General features: G+C 39.7%; 1 protein-coding gene across 7 annotated transcripts in view; it reads right to left on the reverse strand.

Annotated features, from left to right (window-relative positions):
• The window catches only part of stet (stem cell tumor), a 364,130-nt gene that overhangs the window by 147,138 nt on the left and 192,883 nt on the right, over positions 1-24,109 (reverse strand). For all 7 annotated transcript variants that reach the window (XM_067358298.1, XM_067358297.1, XM_067358296.1 and 4 more), the window contains one exon: positions 115-227. In XM_067358298.1, coding sequence (XP_067214399.1) covers positions 115-227 — 113 coding nt within the window. The remainder of the gene's footprint in view (positions 1-114; positions 228-24,109) is intronic.

The following is a 24,109-nucleotide window of genomic DNA, read 5'->3' on the forward strand; positions in this document are numbered from 1 at the left end:
ATCTCTAAACTGCTTTGTGAAAGTCGTATGGAATTCAAAGTACGTGTTCTGGCATGTTTCTACTGCATTTAAGCGTAGAATGTGAAACCTTGTATTAGGCGTGACTAATCGTACCTGCGAAACAGAGGCGGCTCATGAACGAGCAGGTGGAAATCGTTCTCGGAACACACCTCTCTGTCCCGATGGTGCACGGCGCATTTAAAACTTCTGGTCCGTTTGCCGCTCATCTGTAATAAAAAACGTATATTAAATTAGATAAGAATGATTATACAAGTTACATCGAATAAATTAGTTATTTCAAATTTGATAAACATGTATCGTTTAATACATATTAATAATATATTAATTGCCAAGCGCGTGCTGTAGTTTTCCAACAATTTGATTGCAAAATAAATGCGTCTCTGCTTTCACTTAAAAAAATATCAAAAGATTACAAAGGTTCATCTCATAGTGAGCGTTTGCACTCCATTTGAGCGGTAAATCGCGAAACTCGGGATTTGTTTTGCGGGAATTCACAGGGACAAAGGGGCTGCCGGTCTTGGCACCGACCCTGGGTGTGCGGGAAGCGCGAGCCACAGAGGGTTCCTCGAGGCTGATATTTGGATCAGGATCCGTTAACGCGGTTAGGTAAATGCAAGCAAGAACGCCGGCAAACTCCTCGAGGTAAGTTGTGTATACGTAGACGAGTGCTGTGCTGGTGGCTAGACCACCGCATGCCCGTTGTATTCGCGCAAACACGCACGTACATACACACACAAACTCGTCTCGAGATCGTCTTACACGTGTAGTTTGTACCCCGTTTACACAGGGATAAGCGCACACGCAATGGCGTAGCCAAAGGACTAATGCGGTGGTTAAAATTAATCAAGTATCAGCGTAGTCAAATTTCCAACATTGTTGTAAATAGCCGTGAATACCAGTGATTACAATGGTATGTCTGGACAAACTAAAATGGTAATATATACAAAATGGATTATATTATACATTCTGAATTTCAGCATTCCTAAAATTTCGAATACAAATCTATTTGAATTTTTTTTGTACGAAAATTTCGGAAAAAATATGATTTCAATAATTCATCATGAAGTATAAATAGACGGAAAACATTTTAATATTGGGTGTTAATACGCAGATAAATGAATATATTCCTATTTGAAGTGTAATAATTATAAACCATATAATCATGCACATAATGCAGATCAATAAAATTTAATCCTCTTGCATTACTGTTTATTTTCTCATGCGATGTGCCGCTCTGATTGCATTTGTTCCTCGCGCGAGAAATTTGCGCGATATATAACACGAGTTTTCTTCGGCTTCCACACTTTTTCTTTATTCACAAAGAACATTTCCATGAAAACTGGATAAGCCGCCGGGCGTCCTCATATCTTGTCCCGATGGCATCTTAGAAATTTTACATCCAGACACTTTTTATCTTCCTTTCTGCTTTCGTACGTTTCCTCCGTGATTTATGCCAGACATCATTCAAGAACAGTTACATTGACTTTTCCTAGCGCATCATAAAACATTTCATTTTCATTTCTTAATTCCGCATTTCGTATCGTTTCATTTCATATATCATACGAAATATCGCTAAAAGTCTTGAGAATTCCAAAATAAAAGAAGAAAAATGGTGAAAAACGCAAATGGTGTAGCATAAACATTAAATAGAGATTTGGAAAACATTTTGCAAGTATTTTCCAGTTTTTCTGCCAATTGTATTCTCCAATTTGAATACCTGTCAGTTATTTTGTTATTATAGGTACGACTTATATTCTGATTTTTCGACTTCTTTTATTACCTATCCTGCTGTTCTATTTTATTTTCTTAACAATTTTACACTGCCAAGGGTCACTCGGTATTTGAGAATATATTGACGTGAATTCTCTCACGTTCAGCGAATACTTGATGCCCACTGAGGCTTTTCAGGTTCGACACAAGATCGAACGTGTCAGGGTACAGGTTTGTCTTTTGCAATCGGATTTCTTTCTTTCTTTTTTCTTTTTCTTAAAATCGATACATTGTTATATATTACTGCAGATTGCACTCATATTAAAATAGAAATATAAACATTTCTTAGCAAGAGCGTCTGAAATAAAATGTGAATTAACAGATGATGTTCATACTTGCATGACACACAATTTTCCGTCTGAGTAATTTTTCAATTTACGGAAGCAGCCGTTAATTATGTCATCATAAGAAAACAAAGCGACGAAAGAAGCAGGACTTGCATCTTGCGGTTGTGCCTCCAGGAATACGGCGATGGTACAGGCTTGGCTTCTGCTCGTTTGATTGCCAAAAAGGAAGCCGTCGAGAGACAGACGAGCTGGAAGGAAAGGAAGGATGCGCCAAGAATGAACGACGCGACGGGACAAATTTGGACTACTCAATGAAGAAAATTTAATTTGTTCGGCGCTCGACGGCCTTCGTTGTCGTCGTCGTCCGAGCACAGTTATCGAGCATCCACTTCACAGCGACTTTATCGACGTCCATTTTGCGGTCTTCCCTCTTTTGGCGCTCGTTTTCATTAACGATGTGACGTGCTTCCAATCGTTAGATTTCTCCGCTGACGAAATGCTCTTAGCGAAAAATGCGGTTAGAGCACAAACAGCTCTATTATATGTCGGTTCTTCTTCCTCGTCGTCAAGTAAAAGTTTCGCGAAGTACATTACAAAAATACGCTGCGGAAAAATCTCTTACAATTAGTAGAAATTTTATATTTCGAGACACGTTTTCGTTTAATTTTAATCGCGAACAATAAATTCTCTTTTCGTAAAATTAAGTTCCATTTTCATACTCGAAAAAGAAGTCTCTCTCTCTCTCTCTCTCTCTCTCTCTCTCTCTCTCTCTCTCTATGCTTCTCAAGTACTTTTTTTACACGAAAATTACACAAAGAGATATCTTCAAAGGTAACAAATGCTAAGTTATATTATTAGAGAAATGGAGAAAATTTAATCATTAACCCGTCTTTGTGTTACTTTACCTTTGCAGATTTTTCTATTGCATCGAACTCATTTTTTTCTTTAAGTATGTTCATTCTGCCTCGTTTAAGATCTTTTTCAGTTTTAACGTATACACAAAAATAGTAAAACTAATTTTTCCTATCATTTGAGATAAAAAGATTTTACTATAATGTTCCAAATCTTTCTTTTTTAAAATGTCTCATTACATTTCTCGCCGGCGTGTAATGAATCTTTTATACTCTATGTGCATGCGCATTCATCTCATTTTCTTCATACATTCGTTCCTATTTTCTCATTTAACACGAACATACGGCAGAGTTACACGGCACGATGAGAGCTCTTTATCACTGAAAATGTAAAATTTCGCCTATAAGATCATAACGCGGAACACCTTGCGCGCGTGAATGAATGCGGAATAACATGGAAATCTTTGCCCTATTGCATTTCTTTGACGGCGTAAGATATTCCTGAAATTTTTATCGATCGCGTCAATAAAAAAGACGTAAAACGTAGCGTAGAAAAACAAACTCACTTTCCTTCTCTCTTCTTTATACGTTTACGTCTCCGGTTTACAGCACTTACATTGCCTACATCTCGTAATGAAAGCGCGAGCAATTCGTCATTTCTACCGCAAGCGTTCCTCAACTGCTTTTTTCTCGTTTGCCTTTTATGTCCACGCGTTTCGCTGAAAAGTTATTTCATCGTCGGACATGCATGGTTCTATAAATAGTAATGAACAATTTCCGTCATTGATCAATTAAAAAATCACAAAAAAAATAAGACTGGAATTTATAGTAAAGCAGCGGAAAAGTAAAATGCAATCGAGTTAAGAAATTTATCACATTTTCTTGAATATCTCACCCATTCATTATTGTTACACTTCATCTAACAATAACGAATCTCTTATAAATTCCAATTTTTTTAGGCAATTATTACGCAAATATTGCTTCGCATGCCTCTAAAAAAAGAGGGCTCCAGGGAAAAAAAATAAAGTTAACCTAGATCGTCGTTGTTTCGAGAGAAATGTGTAAACCCTCGAACATATCGGGTGAGGATAAAAAGCGAATCCACGTTGGCTTGTTTGTGCGGCTATAAAGAAGGCCAGATTCGTCCTCGTCGTCGTCGGCGCGGCGGCGACTTCACTAAGTAAGTAAATCTTCGACGTGGATTTACGATCCCGCAGGGAGTCGGCCGTGTATCTCGTTCGCCGTGCCGTGGCGCGGATCGATAGTATCGCAGACGGGGCCCCAAGCCTCGTTCTATTAATCTCGATCGTTTGTCCTAAGTTTATCGTCCGCCGCGAAGTACCGGCTACGTTTAAGCAGGAAGGTCACCGCTCCGTCTCCGTATATGTACTTGTGCGCTGAAGGGGACCACCTTCTGACCGCCCCTTATCGACCGCGTGCACCTTAATTTCAGATAACTTTTATCCACTCTCTGCTTATAAATATAACAAATCATTTTTTAATCTCTGTAAGTGGTCAACAAAATGCGTGATTTTTTAATAACAAATATTGAATCGTGTCGTTCAAGATTCCAACTAGATCAAACTAAGGTTACAAGAAATAATGAGTTCCCGGAGGAACACTGCAAAAATTCAAATATATGATGCTTCAGAAAACATGATCAAAAAATTTCTAAATACATATGTGTATATAACAATTTCAAATTAATATCCAAATTTAAATTAATATAATAATTATTGCATTATTAATATAACAAGCGCTAAAGCTTTGACGTCAAAATTACCAAAGTGATTGGTTTAGCGCTTGCATAAGTTTTCAGACCGAAATACGTCTAAACGGCAAACGGTAGCTGTTTAGAAAATAACGATGAAAGATTTAGCGTTGTCATTTCGCGTTCGCTATCGGGCATGCAGAATCGCCAGAATGATACCGATAATTACTGGTCGTGATATCATCGAAATCGATTCCGATTATTATGCAGCAATAAACGCTCGCAATCGCGAGATAGACGCGCTCGTCGCGAATCGCGCACACGCTCTCACGCGCGCACACCGAAAGTCGACTTAACGGTATTTATCAGCATTATCCCGGCGTACGACGGGATAATGGGTGTAGGGATAATATTTCCGGCAGCGCCATTCGTCGGCATTGCAAATTCGCTGGGACAACAGTTTTGCATTCCAAATCGGTTGACTGTCGACCGTGCCGCATATAACGCGTCGCCTCATCCCTCCGTCTGCCTCACCCCTTTCCATCCCAGCCCTTCTCGCCGCTTCGTCCCTCACGGGTTTACGGCCGTGAAAGCCCGGCATAATGAAATCCGTGCCATTAGGCCGGACAGTAGGGTAAATTCGTGTTCGCGCAAACGTCGGTTTCCGGCTCGTTCGGCGCGCACGTACTCGAATCGAATCGAATAGAATCCAGATCCTCGACAATGCTCCGCAAAACTCTCCCTAGTCCTGCGTGCACACATCTACACGGTGTCACGCGAAGCGATGACCGTCGCTGGTCGCCAACTTAATGTCATTCAAGACCAATGTTTCATGAATTTGATATTTTTCAATGATTAATTGTCACAATATACATCTCTACACTTATGTCAAATGCATGATATTTAGTGAAAAATTGTCCGATTCAATTTCAAGCTATACTTTCTGTACACTGCGTATACATTCTAGCTTCTGCGAGGCTCGCAGGGTAAAATCAGACAGGTAGACAGACAGAGGCGAGAGGTACACTCTGTGTGCGTTTCTGTGCTCACGAACGAGTATTGCCCGCGTGTACCGAATGTAAGGGGACCGAGAGAGAGTAAGAGATGTGAATGTCGAGGGTGGCATGCGAGGGAGGGAAAGGGGAGTAAAGAGAGATAAAGAGGGAAGGGGGCCGCACGAGCGCGTCGGGGGAATTCGATGCCGGACGATCGAGCAATCCGATGATCGCGTCCTAATCGAATTAAACTCGCTGGTTGTGCCCGTGTTTACGATGGGCTGACTCGTCGATTTGGATTTGCTACGTTCGCGCGATAATGGCCGTACGCGCGCGCGCACGTAGTGGCGGTGCCGGCACCATTCTCTCGCTGGAGTGGCCGTAGCGATACGTGCGAGCACCGCGTGCCTCATCGATCCCGGTTGTTATCGCCGAATGGAAAACGTAGGGCACTCAAGATCCTACCCTACATATATATGTCGCGTCGTAAGTCTTCGGAGCTGTTTATTTTGCACGGGAGGGTGGGCGAAACAACGGCGAGGAATATTTCAACGTGTGAACTGGACGATGCTTCCGTTATCTAAATTCATCGTGCAATGAAATTGTAATCTAGATCCGCATAAAGTTGCAATCCACATGAAGTAGACTCTTTCATTAATGAGATCTTCATTGCAAAACAGTTTTGTAAATTTTCCACGTGTGCCTTAATAAATAAATTACCATAAACTTCTAGCAAATATCGTGTTAAAAATATACACCATGCTAATTAATATGTACTTTTTATTGAAACGTGTTTTATTTTGCACCAATCGTTTTAAGAAATTTAATTATTCATTCGAAGCTAATTTTTCAAATGATAAGAAATACGAAATTACCCTTCTTCGTTTCCCTTAAGGCAATTACTTTAACAATTAGCATGTTCACGTAAATCTGAATATCTCGCATCCATTTACATTAGGACGTTTGTATATTGTGTGTGTTCCGATAAGTTTCAAACTCTAAGTGTTACCGTCTTCGAGTATATACTGCGTTAAAGCAACTCGCCCAACGATATATCTTGGGCTTTCACGATAATTACGCTGGTTTACCGTAGGTATCACCGAATCCGACTTAAACCGCGGAAGTCGATTAAATTTTAACTCTCTCGCAGCGTCAATATACCGATTGCCGTAGCAGAAAGTTTACTTGGCGCAATCGGATCGTACTACTATTTTTATTTGCCGCTAAGCGGAAATTTGTTTTTCTTTTTTCTTGCTGTGTATCGTATTTTCTGTAGAGATAGATATATTTTATTTCATTTGAAATATATATGAAATAAAATATTTTGACGAAATATTAACGGCACGTAGATTAAAATTACTTCTGAAAAATTAAAAATGTTTTATTTTATAATTTATATGTGAAATATAAGATATATTTGGTGTAGTTACGAGTAATCTGCCAGCTCGAAAAGCGAGAATATTTCGTTGATATGTAAAACATATTTGGAGATATTTTATTAAATTTAATACATTTTATGTGTCGTATTATACGTCAGGAAATTATGTGGCGTATTATAAACGATTCTTCCTGATCCGAATTAGAGCACCGTTTTTCACTCACACTTCACGCTTTCAAAATGTCATATCGCTTCGGAATGAATTTTCGACATTATCCCGGTTTAATAAACAGCAATCCACTTATATTTATTCATGTGCTTACAGAAATCATCATAATACGCCGATTTACTAAAAATTTATTGAATCGGAACTAATACAATTATATAATTAAACAGCGCGTGTAGATTAGTATAATACGATTTTATCGTTTGATTTTATAATCAATCACACAAAGAAGTAAAATTATGAACAATTAGAAATCAAGCATTCCAAAATTCTATTGTCTACTGCCTTTTCTACTAAACTTTTGCCAAAATTCTATTATTTGCATATCGCGTAAAAATCTGATAAAATCCGAATATTCAATATTTTTTAATTAAAAATTCTTCAGACTTCAAAATTAATATTGAATGTATTTAAACTTATTATCTTTGTCATAGCTGTGTCAAAAGTCGATTACCGCACAATCGTAGCGCGCGATGCGTAATTCCTACGATGCGCGTAATGAAGTTGGGCGAATCGCGTTACAGAACAAGTATGCGGAACAAGCGTTCAACACGGTGTAACGTAATTTCTTCCGTCGGGACGGAAATTTCGACAAGATGACTACGAGCGTCGGGAATGGCGGTCGAGAGGCGGCCTGCGGTAACGCCTAGACACCGGATAGATCCGAAACCGGAGAACCACTGCAGGGCAGTTCCCGAGTCGACTCGGTCAAAGTACGAGAGTTTGTACAAAGCCCGCAGGCAAAGCGGATCCGTTTACAGGCGCTAATTGTAATTTTAAAGCGATCGAATCCGCCGACGATGTACGGTGCGGTCGCGTTAGAGAGAGAATTGCGGTTGCGAGCTTACCCGCTAGTGGCTGTCCGCCGTTTAATTAACAATTACGGATTAATATCAATCGGTGTGCATCGATTGTTGCGCAAATTACCGACTTTCCAAGTCGTTTTTGGCGACAGTATATTCTAGAAGAATAAGAAAGCGCGTAGAAAAAGTTATCTGACTGATTTCCACAAACATACTTCGCTAGAATCTCCTAAAATTGATTTATATATTTTACTGTAATGAAATGCACTAATTATTATAAACTCGACTGGAAAATGTGAGAATGTAGGATAAATGAATTCCATAAAACTGTATAAAATATTAACCCACTCCAACTTTACAAATTATATTTTTGCACGTTTTCTCTCGTCTCGCTTACAATATTATAACATATAATATATCGTTAAATTTATTTAAAGATAAGTAACATATCGTTAAATTTATTCGTCACAATTATACTGTTCGTTCACTTTGATAAATGTATTATTAATTGATTTTTAGACAGTTTTTTTGCGCCGAAAAATTTTTTCAGCAACGCAACTTAGCAACACAAATATTTCGAACGTTAGTGTTCGTTGGCACTTACATTTCGTAATGCGAAATGCACGGTCGGTAGTTTGGGAGGCTTTAGCCAGGAACATAACGCAGAGTCAGGTAGTGGCAGAGCTATAATACAAGATGGCCGTCATCTGACAGAACGGGAGTTCTCCGGCTCAGCTCTAGTTTGTAAGTCATACTGTTCACAGTAGGGCGCCACGATGAGCTGTCAACGGTAGTCAACGTGGGCAGCGACATGATGTACGTACGTACTGCGAACGTACGCGGCGTTCATGCAAATAGCGAGACAAACAACAGTCACCGCAAGTTTCGCGGGAAACCCTCTCAAGATACCTCCTACCTTGGAAACTCGACAGCCATCGGTTAATTCTGAGTTACGTTTCTACTCGAAATGCGGCACGCGTAATTCGCACAGATAACTGTTAACGTTTAATCGGTTTGTTAGAATTACGTGCAAAATAAATATTGCAAAAGACGCGATTGCATAAATTTCATTGCACAAATGTTTGAAGTACATCTGTCTATCTCACAACAATAATTTTCGAAAAATCCCAGCAAAGACATACTTGCAGAAATTGCCCAATTAAATTTCAGAAATTTAGAAAATCGAATATTTTCTTCAATATACGTGGAAGAGACATCCTCTTTAACATTCTTCAAAATGTACCTACTGATTTTTTAAGTACTGCAAAAGTAACTTACTTACATCACTTTATGCAGATTGCATAAACACACATATATATATATATATATATATATATATATATATATATATACATATATACGTATGTATCCACGATCAAGCCGTTTGAGAAACTCGACCTGGTTTGTCTCGACGTGTCTATCGATTTGCGCTCTCGCGTAACATATTCAGAGAAACATAATGCCCTGCAGCAATGGTGATATATAACAATGCTACGATAATGGCAGCGACTAGGACAGCTACATTATTCCGTTTATGTTCACATTTTGTATTTCTATGAAAGCAGCCAATAACAATTTGACCAAATTAACTATTATTTGCGCAGGGGGGTAATAGCAACGTATAGAATGGGGCTCCCGCCGCCGTCCGAAATCAGAAATACGCGTTTCGCCCGTTTACTATTCCGTCTAAGATGGTTATAGTCATATTGCCCATTGTGCCGTGCTTAGATCCTACAAAGGACGGTTACCGGTAGTCAATGCACACATCGGCGCGGCAAGACCATTCGCGTGTGTGCGTACACACGTATTCGAGTGTACGGGCGTGTGCGAATCTACGAGAGAAACGTGGAAATCAGATAACTGTTGCAGCTTCGCGAATTTGTCCCAAGACGGTTCTGTACCTAGCTTCGACCTTCTCGCTCTTCCTTGAAAATTTCTCTTTCCAAATATTTTTTTCTCGTCAACCAGAAATTGCAATTCGTCAATTGGATTTACTCGTAAAGTTTTCAGGTCAGCCATTACGATTTGCTAACTGCTCCATGTAACGATCAGTTAATTCGCGAAGAGTGAAATAGTTACACGGAAAATACATTAACGTTCAATGAAATTACATATCCCATTAGAAACATGATAATGCACTAACGATTTTCCGTGAGTTTAGCGCTCGGCACGTAATAAATTCTATTTTCGCGTCGATTGATCAAATTAATTTTCATTGGTTGATAGAACATCGAAGAAACAGTAAGAGCAATTCTGTTTTTCTTTTGTAAATTTCGCCCGGAACCGCGTAACTGTCCGCAAAACAAATGCGCATTGTTGTCAGATCCGGAACGGCGTTGCGGATTCCTCCGGATTCTTGCTTCCGGAGAATCGTTCGTCCCCACCGCTCGGCAATCCTTGCGGTTCTTGCTGTGTGTGCGTGCACGTCCTCGTGTTGCACGCGCCGCAACTTCCGCACTGAGAAGGAAGAGAAGGAAGGAGGGCATGTTGCCACGGATATCTACGAGCAATTTCACCACAAACGCAGGGACGCTTCACTGTTTTCCTCCTCAACTGGTCACGCCCGGAACGCTATTCGCATTCACCGTCGCGTAATATCGCCGTGGCGATATTTTAATGCCGACGCTTGTGAACGGCGTTACGAAGCGATGCGACACGCCGTCACCGAGTCGCATTATTGCTGCATAGATAATGCGATTCTTTCTTCACAATTCAGAACTGTCAGATTCTGTTTCATGTGTTATAGCAAAACATGCGTTTTTTTATTATAAAACACATAAAAATTTAATAAATTCGGAATCAATTTTTGCCTAAGAAAAATTTGACGCATATTTTCATCATAAAATATTTTGAGTTTAATAATATTATTATCAGTTGTAAAGCAGTATCTGATTTGATATTCTGAAAGTAACATAATTCTGAACATCTTGTCAAAATAGGCGTATCAGCGTATTCTTTTCTTAGATTTTAAATTCACGATGTTTCGAGATTCAACTTATGCCGTGCTTGAATTAAACTATTTGTCGAAATCTTACGATGTTTTGAGATTCAACTTGTGCTTTCCTTGAACCGAGCCATTTATCGAAATAGATGGTCGGATCGCAATGATACCGAAAAGAAGAGGGACGTCGTAGGAATGCGGAGGGGTCCGTGAGGAAATCTTTCGCGACAGGGCCACGATGGGTAGAAACGTGCCGCGATGCCAAATGCAATTTACTCTGACAGCTCGTCGAGGGCGACTTGTTTCTCCGATGCCGAGGGGAAATTGTCCGTGGATAACGAAGGAAACGCCGGTGTCACTGCCGTCGGCCGTAAGTCGCGGAATTTCGTCGTTTAAAAATGACGGAACAGCCTGTGTCACGATCACGTGTACGCGCAAGGTCTGTAATTTGTCATCGATTCTGTTCTTCCCAATTAATAAACGTATTCCTCTTAGAAACGCTGTTATGATGACAGCAAGAAAATGAAATAGATAGATAGAGTAATGTGCTTGATAATAATTCATAAAATTAAATTTAGTATGTCCAGCGTACTATGAGCGTACAAATAATAGAAATATCGTAAGTCATTGTTGATCCAATTATAATTAAAAATTATATGAAAGCATTAGCACAATTGACGTTGTAAATTCTATTAATTATTTTCGTAATGCTCTAACAAATACAAGAATATAAAATAATGTGAAAATTATAAAGATATATTTTCAACGAATAATAAATGATACAATCTCCTATGTTAATAATTAAACAAACCGTAACAATAAACAAAGCTTGCTAAATTTCAATTTAAAAATTTCAATTCGCATGTACGTTGTGCAACTTTCAGCAAAATGCAAATTCTATACTCCCAATGCAGTATTGTAAACTCCAAGAATACATGAACGATAACATGACTCGTAAAAATAAAGATTGCTTCGTATATCGAATGCGAGTTACCTAGCTTCGAGACATGAAACTACTTTTCCACTTTCAAAACAGATCCTCCATTATTTCAATCCATTTTCTATAAACGAAAAGCTATTTATCTCGGGACGGTGCGGTCAACCTAAGAGCAGTGTTGCAAATAACAAAATAAGTTACAGAAACAAAATATTGTGAGTATACTCGGCCGAGGATAATGGAAGTTTGCGCAAACAATAGAAATCACTCGCGCAACGTTCCTTTTTCGTATAAACCAAAATTTATAAGTTTGTTGTCGTAAAAAGGGCAAATAGACAGGTTGCCGCAAACAAAGCGTAAATAAAGAAGAAATTAGTTCAAAAAAGACGGAAAGAAGTGCAAGTTAGATCGCGACGATGAGAAGCGACGCAGAATTAACACGCGTACGACGCAGGAAGTGGTTTCTGCATGCGCCGCCATATGTAACGCGCTCCGATTTGCATAACGGAGCTTGCTGGAGGTTACTATACCTTAACAACGGCTCTTGTGCGAAACAGCGTTTCGAGATTCAGAGTGCAGCAAGGATATGCAGAATCGTTCCACCGCGCGCCTATTCTGCAGTCTCTTTCGCGATATCCTTTCTAACAAAGTTCACATTAAATCATAATGCCACAAGACAATTAATCAATTTTTCTTATTAAAAACTTTTTCATACGAAATGAAAGAAACATTCAAATATGTCATCTAAGAATGCAAAACTCATCATGAAATCTGTTATTAAAATAAAGACCAGACATTCTGGAAAATTCTGCTATAATATTAATGCAAAGATATTATAAATTGATATTCTTGTTAATTGCATTTAGAATCGGCTTCTCGGTTCTGATTTATTTTCGTATATATCTTTACTGATGAAAATTGTATATTAATTTCAGTAGACTGACTATTAAACTTCTACTAATTTCGTTATGTATAATTTTAATTTTATTATCACATATATAAATTATGTTACACGTGGTTGGGCAAATGAGCCAAAGGGTCGAAATAAAGAGGGTCAAAATAAAGTATGGGGCACAATTCAATTTTCGCGTATGGGCGTGCGAGGCTCGCGCAAAATTTCGCAAGCCGCTCTCATTTAATTTGAACCGCGGCAAACACGCGCAGCAATTAGACGGCAGTCGACGAGCGGAAGAAAGAGAAGGGGGCCTACGTGAAGGTTCGTTTGCGCCTCACGAGCAGCAGCGGGCTCCTAGATCCCATCTTCTAACGACGTTCCCTCGCCCCCGCGATGCGTGACCGGGGTCAGGATGGCACCGTTAGAAACCGTTTCCACGGGTGCTCACCCACTCGTGGAGAACACGTACCGCCGCGAAAATAAGCTCCCGAGTTATAAGCGCCGTGGGACGTCGCGTCGAGGGAGCGTCGTGCTCCTCCTTTTCGCCGGCGCGGCGCGTCGCGGTGCACGCCGACACTGTGCGATCATCGAGACTTTTCATTTGGCGATACTGTCCATTCTCATCGCGACGTAATATCATTTTTAACGCAACTTGCAGTTTCACATGTGAAATAAAAATCGTGTTTTGTGTTTCTTTACAGCAACCTGCTGCAAATAATAATTTTCAGCGCGAAATTGCCGATAATATAGAATGTAGTCAAAAAATAAATATCTCGTTAACTGTACGGATCCCTTGAATAAAAATAATACTAAAAAGTAAACGATACATTGTGAAAAAAAATTGTTACGCATTTTAACGTCGGTAATCAAAGTTGAGCAAAAATTATTCGAACAGCAGCAACTATACTAATCCCTCGTTAGTGCGGATTATAACGCTGTTGCATCCGGACATCTGTTTAAAGCGCTTAGATCTGGCGGCACGTCACCTCGTTATACAAACTATTCTGGATAAATCTCTAATTGGCACAATATTCTACCATCCTGATTTACTAAGCGTTTATGCGGAAACAGTATCGATTAGAGACATCCGATAATACGATTTCAGGATATTTTTAACACAGCAGAGAGAAAACGTCGAAATATAATAATCTCAATATTTATCTATATTTATATTAGTAAAATATTTGTACTTTCCTTCAAAATAAATTGGCTGTAATTTAATTACAATAATAAATATTTTCACACATTTGAGATTATTATATTACCTCTAATACAGTTTAGTGGAACGCGATAATAATTAACATTTAATGGAGCTTTGTAAATTCAATCATGTTTGCACGCCCGCTATTACAGATGCACTGTTAATACATAAATATATTGTAATATTCGGAATATTTGGATTTAACGAAAGATGCATGTTTATAAAATCAAATAAAGGTATTATCGGGACTTTTGTGATAAATCTCGGAATCGGTATTCGTGTGAGATGCAAAGGCGTTGTGATATATGGCAAGGAAACGTGTCGCCAGACAGACTGACATCGCAAATTATTTATGACATTCACAAAAAAAGCGCTGTCAATTTATATCGACGTGTCACAATTGGGATTGACATTATCGTGACACGGATAAAAAATATTAGTCCCACATGTGATCCAAGAGCGTTAAAAATAGAACAAGTCATAAATGGAGATCCGAGGAATTATATTAACGTTTGCTTCATCACGCGGCATGATTAATTAACTTCTTAACCTAATTCTCATTTTGTATCACTTATTATATCACTTTTCTATTCTATTCTTTCCCAATTTCTTCGGTCTCTTCCAATTTACGTGTCGTTAATTCTGCGAGGAATTATTGATTCTTCGTCCGACAGCACTTTTTAGGAAGATAAAACAACTGGATAGAAAAGATTCGATGGGCGATACGAATATCATTAAGTTCGTCCTGCGAGCCGGTGACGAGTCAGGTCGGTGTTATTTCATTGACCTCGATCGATCGTGCGCGGCTGGCTGGCCTCTACGCGCCGCCACTGACAAAAGAAAACACTCGCGGGATACGAATAGCGCAACGTCCGTCCGTTCGTCCGGCCGTCCGGTCGCTCGTTACTCGAGCCGACGAGCCAGAGCGCGAGCTGATAATAATAAGGTGCTTTCATAATTACCGATGTAATTAGAGGGAAAAAAGGCGGAGGTGGAGCGCGCAATGCACTTCCTTCGCAGCCGGTGACGGCTCCGTTCTGGTCGCGCCCAAGTGCGCGCGCGCTTATTGCGGCAACTCTGTGTCGAGAATGCAGAGAAGTGCATTCGAAAATACGCGAGCGTCCGGCCGTCTTCTCGATTCGGCGAGTTAATTCCTTGCGGACTGAATAATTAACGTGTCGGGGGCGCATCTGCGTGTCCCGCTCTTGTATTTTTGTTTCAATATTTCTATTAATGCGGAAGACACACATATCGCGTTGATTCCCGTGCGGGAGTTTTGCGGCGTTTTTGCGAGCGTAGTCGAATGAGCATAACGACAAATACATTAACCTGCTAAATTCGCTCGCGACCTACTTTCGCCACAAGCGGGCAAATCTGCAAAACGGGCAAACAAATAAATTATACAGCCCTATGATAGTCACAGAGAGAGAGAGAGAAAGAGAGAGAGAGAGAGAGAGAGAGAGAGAGAGAAAGAGAGAGAGAGAGAGAGAGAGAGAGAGAGAGAGAGACTGAGAGCGCCGTCGGCGCTCATCGCAATTATTTACAGTACTTTACGGCGCGCGTAGTTCGTCCGCTTAATTTAATCTTATTTAATTTCTAGAGACGCACGACTCCTCGTTGTGTAGTATCAGCATACCCTCTGTCGGGGTTCCCGGTACGATTTATGGTCGTTGCTTTCGCAAAACTTTGCGCTGAATAAACGTTTCTACGCGACTCCCCGCTTTGTGTGTCCCTTCCACGTACAATACATCCGCAAATTTCACGGAGCGCAGCTGGAGACCGCAATTTTTTTCATTTTTTTTCTACGAGATTCCATCGATCAATAGCGAAAGAATTCTAAACATAACGTGGGTGCGTGAGAATAAATCGTAATAAAGTGGGTGCGTACAAATAAATCGCAATGAAAATGGTCCGCGAGAATCAAGCGTAGGAGAAACGTAATGATAGACGCGCAATTCCGTATAAATTATTATTGTGAGGTGCATAAAGTTTTCATCGTTGCGCACGCACTGCGCTTCGACTGTTTCTACATGTGTGAAGACCATCGCCGGCAAGGGGCATTAATCGTTTTCTCTTTCCCGTCGTATTTGAATTATCATGGGTAACACATCGCGCGAATAATTCAGCCATAATTTCAGAAATAAGATCGAGCGTTAGATAGCGATGGAATTCAGAACGCGACATTAGTTCGTGAGAACGTTGATAAAGGGTACGAAGAGCGAATCGCGCGAAGGAAGAGAAATTAGGGGAAATGTAATGATAGAGAGTCTCAATGCGCAATTCTGACCGTAATGGATTCATGAGACAGCGAATTTATAAAGTGCATAAAGTCTTCCTTATCGTGCCGTATTTAAAATAAAGATTTTGTTAGCTCAGAAGAGTTTTTCGAGTTTCGAATAAAATGATATAAACTTCGAGTTGCAATTATATTTATTCTCGCAAAAAATATATGTATTATTTTATTCTAAATTATCAAGATGATAGCGCGAATAGCGCGAATAATCCGATCAATTTTAAAAATAAGATAGCGCGACCGATAGGCGAAGAAATTCGGACCGAGACATAGTTATCGAAGAAAGGCGGAAGAGAGGAAAGTAGCATTTGCCGCTGCTTTCGGAAAAGAAAAAGTGCAAAAGACGAAGAAACGGGGAAATAAAAAAGAAGGGCAAAGAGAGAATCTCGGCGCAGGGATGGAAACAGGATCGAAAAGAGGAAGAGACCAAAGCGGTCGGATGAAAATTTAATTTTGCCGATCCCGGAGAAGGCCAGAGCACTACGACGGCATTACGGCACTCTCTCTCTCTCTCTCTCGCTCTCGCCGAGCCGGCAACACACTGACGGTCACAATTTACGAGATTACGGTAACGAGAACACGGTAATATTACGGGGCGATGACGAAATTACCGGTCGTTCGCCCGCTTATCGCCTGAAAACTCGCGCGAGAGGAAAGGACGGAAAAAAAATTTCCGAGTGTCCACGTGATTGACCCTACCGTTCAAGCGGAGGGTTTTCAACCGACATGGTCGGTATCCGCGGGGCGAAATTTGCGCGAAATTTAGTAATTGCGATTTTGGCCGTTGCCGTAAGTCATAGTGAATTACGAGCGAGTGTGATTATTGCGCCGCGTTGCCGCAAACGCTCTCGTTTGCGAACGCGCGCTATTAATTGCAACCGGACTAACGACTTAAGCCGCACGACTCATAGTTGTCGGAAGATTGCATTGTGGCAAGCATTCTCGGTGCACACTGACCGAAATCTTGACACCAACCAAATTACACGCTCAAAGGCAAAATGGAAGAAAGGATATACCTATCTATTTTTCGTTCATTGGAAGAGAATTAAAAATATGTTAAAAAATTTAAATAAATATAAGTGTTGAGTAAGAAGCAAAATTATTCCTAAAATTATGAGATTGCGAAATTATGTTCGCTGCCGCAATATTACAGATGCTTACAAAGTATTTCATTTCTTAAATAAAATAATAACCAAAATGTTAAACAAAATTTATTTTTTATAAATCATTATTTTTCTGAAGTTAATTTTATGTATTCTATTTTAGAACCAATTTATGTGGCATCTAAAAAAAATAATTGATTTAATTGCGATAATTTCTGAAATATACATAAAACGATTAAATTAAAAATGATTTCAACATTGGTTAAACTTTTCCCAATATCATGGATAATTATAATTATTCACTTTCAGTTCTAAATGAGATTGTTTGAGAAGGAGAAATATTGGCTTCTCGATAGAAATTTCGTATTTACTTAGAACTATGTAAAAATCACTCATTGATAGAATTTCTCGGACAAAAGAGCTCCACGAACGATAATCGAAATGCATTTTGCGTATTTCAAACTTGATGAGCGACCAACGTTAAACTATGTTCCGAAATTTAGCAATTACTATTTGGATGTTTACGTAGCTACGCCATAAGTCATAGTGAGTTACGGGCCATGAGTATTGCGCTACGCTGGTCATGAGGCAGGAAACGCTCGCGTGCTAATCCTGTTATTAATTGCGAGTGCATTGAGGAGCTCAAGACGCGATTCATAACGCCGCAAAATCGCCGTGCAAAATTATTTCAAGTTTATTCGATTAAAGACAACTATTTTATTCTTTTTTTTTTATTAAATTTTTTTACGAAATGAGTCGTCAAGTAGAAATAGTACAAATCATGATTCTCACTTTAAAAAAAACAAAATTTATGGAGGTATCTGATATAAAAAAATATGTTATTGTACTATTATTGTGTTGTTCTTTTACGGCTCAGTAAAGAAAGAGAAAAGAAGAGATAAACTTAAAACTTTATGTTAGCTTTCCTCTTTTCATTTGTCTATTTTTTATGTCTATTAACTTATAGTATAATTTTTTCCAACACAGCTTGAAAAAATAAACTATTAACAAAATAATCGATATTAATAAATATGACGAAAGTTCAACAAGCACCTCTACGAGCTTGCTGGTCACGTTCAATCGCCATAAAAGTATTGCAATACGGACACCAGATGCACATAGGAAAAGCAGATTGTAATCTTCTATCTTTTTTCTGTGTATGATTTACGAAGTATAGCGGACACGAGACAAGCCGCATGCCAATACGCGTTCCATAATGCCGATTTATTCCGAGAAATAAAGTGTACAGAGGTGCAGGTGGATGCCGAAGCCGCCTATAAAGTTCATGGCTCGCACGAAAAATCCCACCTTCTCCGAGAATTTTCTCCGAAGATTCCGCGTGGCGTAAAAAAATACGATTAGAAGGTAAAAAGAATTGATGATATTCCGCGTGGCCGGGTTAATGAAAATCGCGCTCGCCGCCGCATAACGGCGGCTAATAGCATCAAGGTTCAACGATGCGAGGCAAGTATATAGGTCGTAAGGCTGATTGTGAGAAGGCCGGAACACCTGCTCTTCCACCGTCGCCGGTTAAACTTGTAGTTCTCGTTTTCCGCTGCGGTCGGCCGCAACAATAATTATCGCTAATAATGTCGGGATACTCGAACAGAGTTATAACGTAGACTCCCCTAGAAGCGCCGCGCTATTTCAATCGATTAGATTCGCGAGAATCTATCTAGGCATGCGGAACGCAGATACATAATATTATGCGTGCTATTTTCTATTTTACACTCCAGAATTGAAACGGAATTTTATTGACATTTTAATTGGAATTTGCAAATAAATATCCGCAATTTCGATCGCAATTTTGGAGTCTCTCGAAGCTATAGCTTTGCGATTTAAAAATTTAATATCGATATGCAAGATAATATTTCAATAATTCCAATTTGACATACCTGCTATGTTCAATTCTTATATTATATATATTATTTTAATATCAAAGAAGTAATGCACAATCATAATCATATTGATCACTGAAACTCATAAAAAAGCAATAAAACAAAAAATTTGTTTTGCGACAATCCAGCTTCATAGATGCAGTATAAAGTATAAAAAAAAAAGACATGATGTTGCATACGCGTTTCCATTTGCCCGCAATTGGTGAAAGCGCGACGAACAGAGAGGAGAAGAATAAAATTGAAAGAGAGAGAATTACCGCGAGAACGCAGACGGTGGCGCGGATCAATCGCGCGTAAAGCGTCTCTTAAAAAATACTTCCACCTGCGCGCAAACTTTCCCTTCTTCTTCTTCTTCTACTTCTTCTACTTCTTCTTCTTCTTCTTCTTCTTCTTCTTCTTCTTGGTTCTTTACTTTTATGCTTTCTTTGCGCCGTGCGACCACCGTGCACAGCGAAGTTCAAGCCGTTTTCCCTCACGCGGATGCCTGTCCTCGGGGAAAGAGAGGTATTACCTCCAGGGAGGAAGCCAAGCTCTCTCAGTATGTACTTCATTACGACTTAATTCACCTTCGCAAGAAACTCCGCGGGCAACAAGGACCCTTCTTCCATGTCGCCCGCGGAGGGAGTTGATAAGTGCAAAGACGATTCAATCGAGGTCGCAGCGCATGTTTTCGCAAAGAAATAAATCAGTTATATTTGGTCAGTTATATTAAATTACGAATATTTTTTTTAATATTTAATTAAATAGGCAAATAAATTGATAAATAAATTATAAATTATTAATATTTTGATCGTACATATATGTATGCGTATTATGTAATATCTCACTTTTAATGACCGCATAAATTATAATTATAGTAAATTTTTAATTTATTTTGATAATAAAAATATATACAGAGTGTCCATAAAATTTTGACAAAGCGCTTGTGTGCAGGTAGAACAGACTAAACTGAATCGAAAAATTCTGTACTATTTTGCAATTTTTGCAACAGTTAACGAGTTATTAATTACTAAATATCGCCGAATAAACGCATATCCGCTCAGCCTACTGCCGAATGCAAGCGCGCGACGAAATACAACCGCCCAGCGATCATAGTCGCTAAATGCGCACAGAGTTGTTTACTACAAACGGCAAAGCCTGCTTTGAGATATGATTGTCTCCCGTTTTTTATTGTAAAATCTCACCGCGCGCTTGCATTCGGCGGCAGACTGGACGGATACGCGCTTATTCGGCGATCTTTAATAATTAATAACTCGTTAACTGTTGCAAAAATTGCAAAATGGTACAGGACTTTTCGACTCAGTTTAGTCCGCTCCATCTGCACACGAGTGCTTTGTTAAAAATTTAGGGACACCCTGTATACAAAGAATTAAGCTAATTTTGCAGGTTTCTAATTTGACTAATTTGATTTGTTTCAAAACGATAAATATAAGATGTTTTCAAAATATCGCATAATTGAATCTTCTAAACTTTATTATATTGCAATCAATTAAAATGATTCAGTTTTAGATCGGTTATTCTAAAACATTCTGTCTTAATTTTGGCGAAATTCGCACTGCAAATCGGAAACATGTCATTTCAAAGATGTTCTAAAATTATATATATATATATAAATTTTCTTATTAATAATGCAGTCTTGTCTGTGTTTGCAGAATTTCGCGGTATCTGGACTATATTTGCGCCATTCGCACCGCAAGGCGACGAGGAGGATGCAGCCAGCACTGCGTGAGGAGCACAGAAAAAAGTGGGCCACCGCGTCGCATTTCCAGGATGGATTCCTTACAAGCGCGGTGCGCTGATCGGAATCTTCCCCGACACGAACAAATGTTGCACATACCCATTCCAATCTGAATAAAAAGAGGGCTGGGCCACGGTAAATTGATTGGTCGACCAAGGTAATCCCTATCTTGTACGTAACCGGATATTAGTAATTTTCGATAAGAAGGATCGGACGGCGGAGCTTTGTCCAAGAGATCAGATTGGCGGCTGCCCTAATTGGCAAAGCGGAGACGAAAATAATGGACGCTAGACGGTATATGTATATATATGTAGAGCGATAATGAAATTACGTTACATTAGACTGACCTATTATGATGTAGAATAAACGCCAATAAAGAGCGTTGAAATCTAATTAGGCCGATGCGAAAATAAGGGAAGGTAAAAGAACGTGAAAAATGCAAAGAAGTGATTAAAGACTGAAAACGCGCGGAGAGAACTCAAGTTCATTATTATAGGTATTATATTATATTACATAGAATAGTGTTAATATACTATCATATTATGTGTAATTTGACCACAATGTTGCTTAACAAGTCTAATGAATGCCAAATAAAATGTATAGAATTTACATATTAATAGCGAATAAAGCTTTTAAAAATTACAACGTTGCACGAAATAAGTTTAATTAATGTATGAGACATGATTATGATCGAAACGTTAACATAATAAATCAACATTTTAAAATTAAATTAAATTAAAAATTTTTAATTAATCTGATACGCGCGTAATTTTGAATATCTTTCAATGTATAAACTAATAAAATTATATAGGTTACAGTTTTTCTGAAATATTATTTTCTTAAATCTCTAAAATTTTATATTCAACAACTGAAACTCTTAAGATATTTTTCCACTTATAAATATATCTTGTCTGAGAGAGATTTCCGCTGTATAGGATTAATGACGACGTTGAGTGTACCAGGGCGTACTTATCTCGCTACGTGAAGAGACATAGTCAGCACAGGAACAGAGCCGGGTGTGCAATCTTGCTGTTCTGAATCGTCAAGTTTACATGCGTTCAGCCGCATCCCGAGATACGTTACGGGGCGATAGGGCCGACGCCAAATGCGCGCCAAGCCACGGTCAAAGTGGGGCCGAACTTTAGCGACGGCGACCCCGCGCGCCGCGCGGAAGTTTAGAGCCGCGAGATGCCCGACGGAAGTTGGACAAGTTTGAAATGCCTGATATCACGGTAGGCACGTAGAGACGCGTAAATTTCAGATGCAGATGCGACGCCACGGCACCGGGAAAACGATGGCGCAAAGCGGCGCTTGTGTGCACAACAACGACAACGTATGCGGCATCGCGCTCGCGCCCGCGTGCGAGAACAAACGAGCGCTATATTCCGCGCATTCAGCAATGCCGCTGCTGAAACAACAAACTGGACATTCGCGCGGGCGTGGAACACAATTATCCTCCGTACTAATTTCGTCCTGGGGGGAAAGTGCCACGCGCGCCGTTCGTTCGTTCGTTCGTTCGTTCGTTCGTTCGCCGTAATGAGCGAGAAAAAACGCAAGCTGTTTTCACAAGAGAAATTAAGGAAATGTCTTGTAAAGAAAGAATGGCTAATTTTTTTAAGTGGAAGTATCATTACCACATTTGTTCTAGGTAGCGCGAGTAATTACAAGATGTAGCATTTTTTTAATCCGCACGCGGCCGCGTTGAAAAATGTTGCATTCTCCTTCGCACGCATCATTCGTCAACATTAAGGATTCATTTCGCTCAACATTAATAAAGACTTGATCATTGTCTGTGCATTATTACGAGATAGGATAATGCGGTAAGTAAATTTAAACCGCAAACTTTCCGCCATTTTACGTCGCGTTTTAACAAGCGTTTAATTCGCTCGTCATCATGCTCGCGAAACCAAAGCGGAAATAACTTTCAGGAGACGGCGTTACACATTACACATTGTAGACTCGCGAGCGGCTTCAGCGGTTCGCCGAGTCGACGCGACGTTGTAAATATTCCATAAAATTATCCTCGCGGAAACTTTACGTTCTTGCCGAGATGCGAAATGTGGCGCGCACTGTGCACGCCGAGGACGAGGCAGGCATTGTCTCCGGGACTCGTTCGCGGAACCATTTCGCGCCCCGCAAGATGTTATGTGCGGAAATCGCGCGCGCGGCTCTCTTCTCGCGCGGAACTGACGCGCTTTCGAAGCTACTGAAACGCACCACTTCCTTTCAGGCCGTGAACCGAGAACGAATGGAGAAAGTTGGTGCTCTGACCTCTCATAGAGATCTTTGTCGAGAAAAGAAGTCGACGAAAGCATAGAAGCGACGAGAAAAAAATGATAAAAGTCGCAGAAGCGATGACAAGTGCGCACTCTGAAAAATCGCAAATATGAGTGATGCAATAATGTCGAGTAAGATGATATTAATATCTGCAAGAATACTATATAATGCACTGCGTCACACTTCTTGTTAGCAATGCATAGTAATCTTCTTTTAATGAAAATAAAAGTAAATTAACAATGTTATATATATTTTTGATTTTATAAAAATATAAAATATATCAATGTATATAAATAAACTATATTTAAAATTATATATTTAATCATATCGCTATATTTATTTACATTAAATACTTTTGCTCCGCCAAATAAAACAATTTCCGAAATACTTTCCAAGTAGAAAAGCGTTAATAGAAAATCGAGAAGCAATGAATAGTTGGACGATAAAAGTGATAACACTTGAGGTTGTTGAATTCCACGAGAGTTTGTAGCGAGATTTATAAGCGGAAATCGGAACAAGAACGAACAAGCGATAGTCGCGCTCGGCTCCCCTGGCCGACAGTAATTTTCGGTTACGTTTGGCGCTTCTTCTTTACGAGCGACAGATATCGAATCTCCGCGAGATTTCCGCCAGTGTGCGGCACCGCGACGTTATTTCAACGATTTCGCGGTTTTCCAAACCTGGGATTTCAATGGAAGCGGTCCAGGCTCCGTAAATTTTTCCTCACTTCTCCGTCAGAGCCGCGCGATCTCCACCCGTTCCCCCGCCTCCTTTCTGCCGAGAA

This window comes from Linepithema humile, chromosome 6 (genome assembly GCF_040581485.1).
Source record: "Linepithema humile isolate Giens D197 chromosome 6, Lhum_UNIL_v1.0, whole genome shotgun sequence".
Lineage (NCBI taxonomy): Eukaryota > Metazoa > Arthropoda > Insecta > Hymenoptera > Formicidae > Linepithema > Linepithema humile.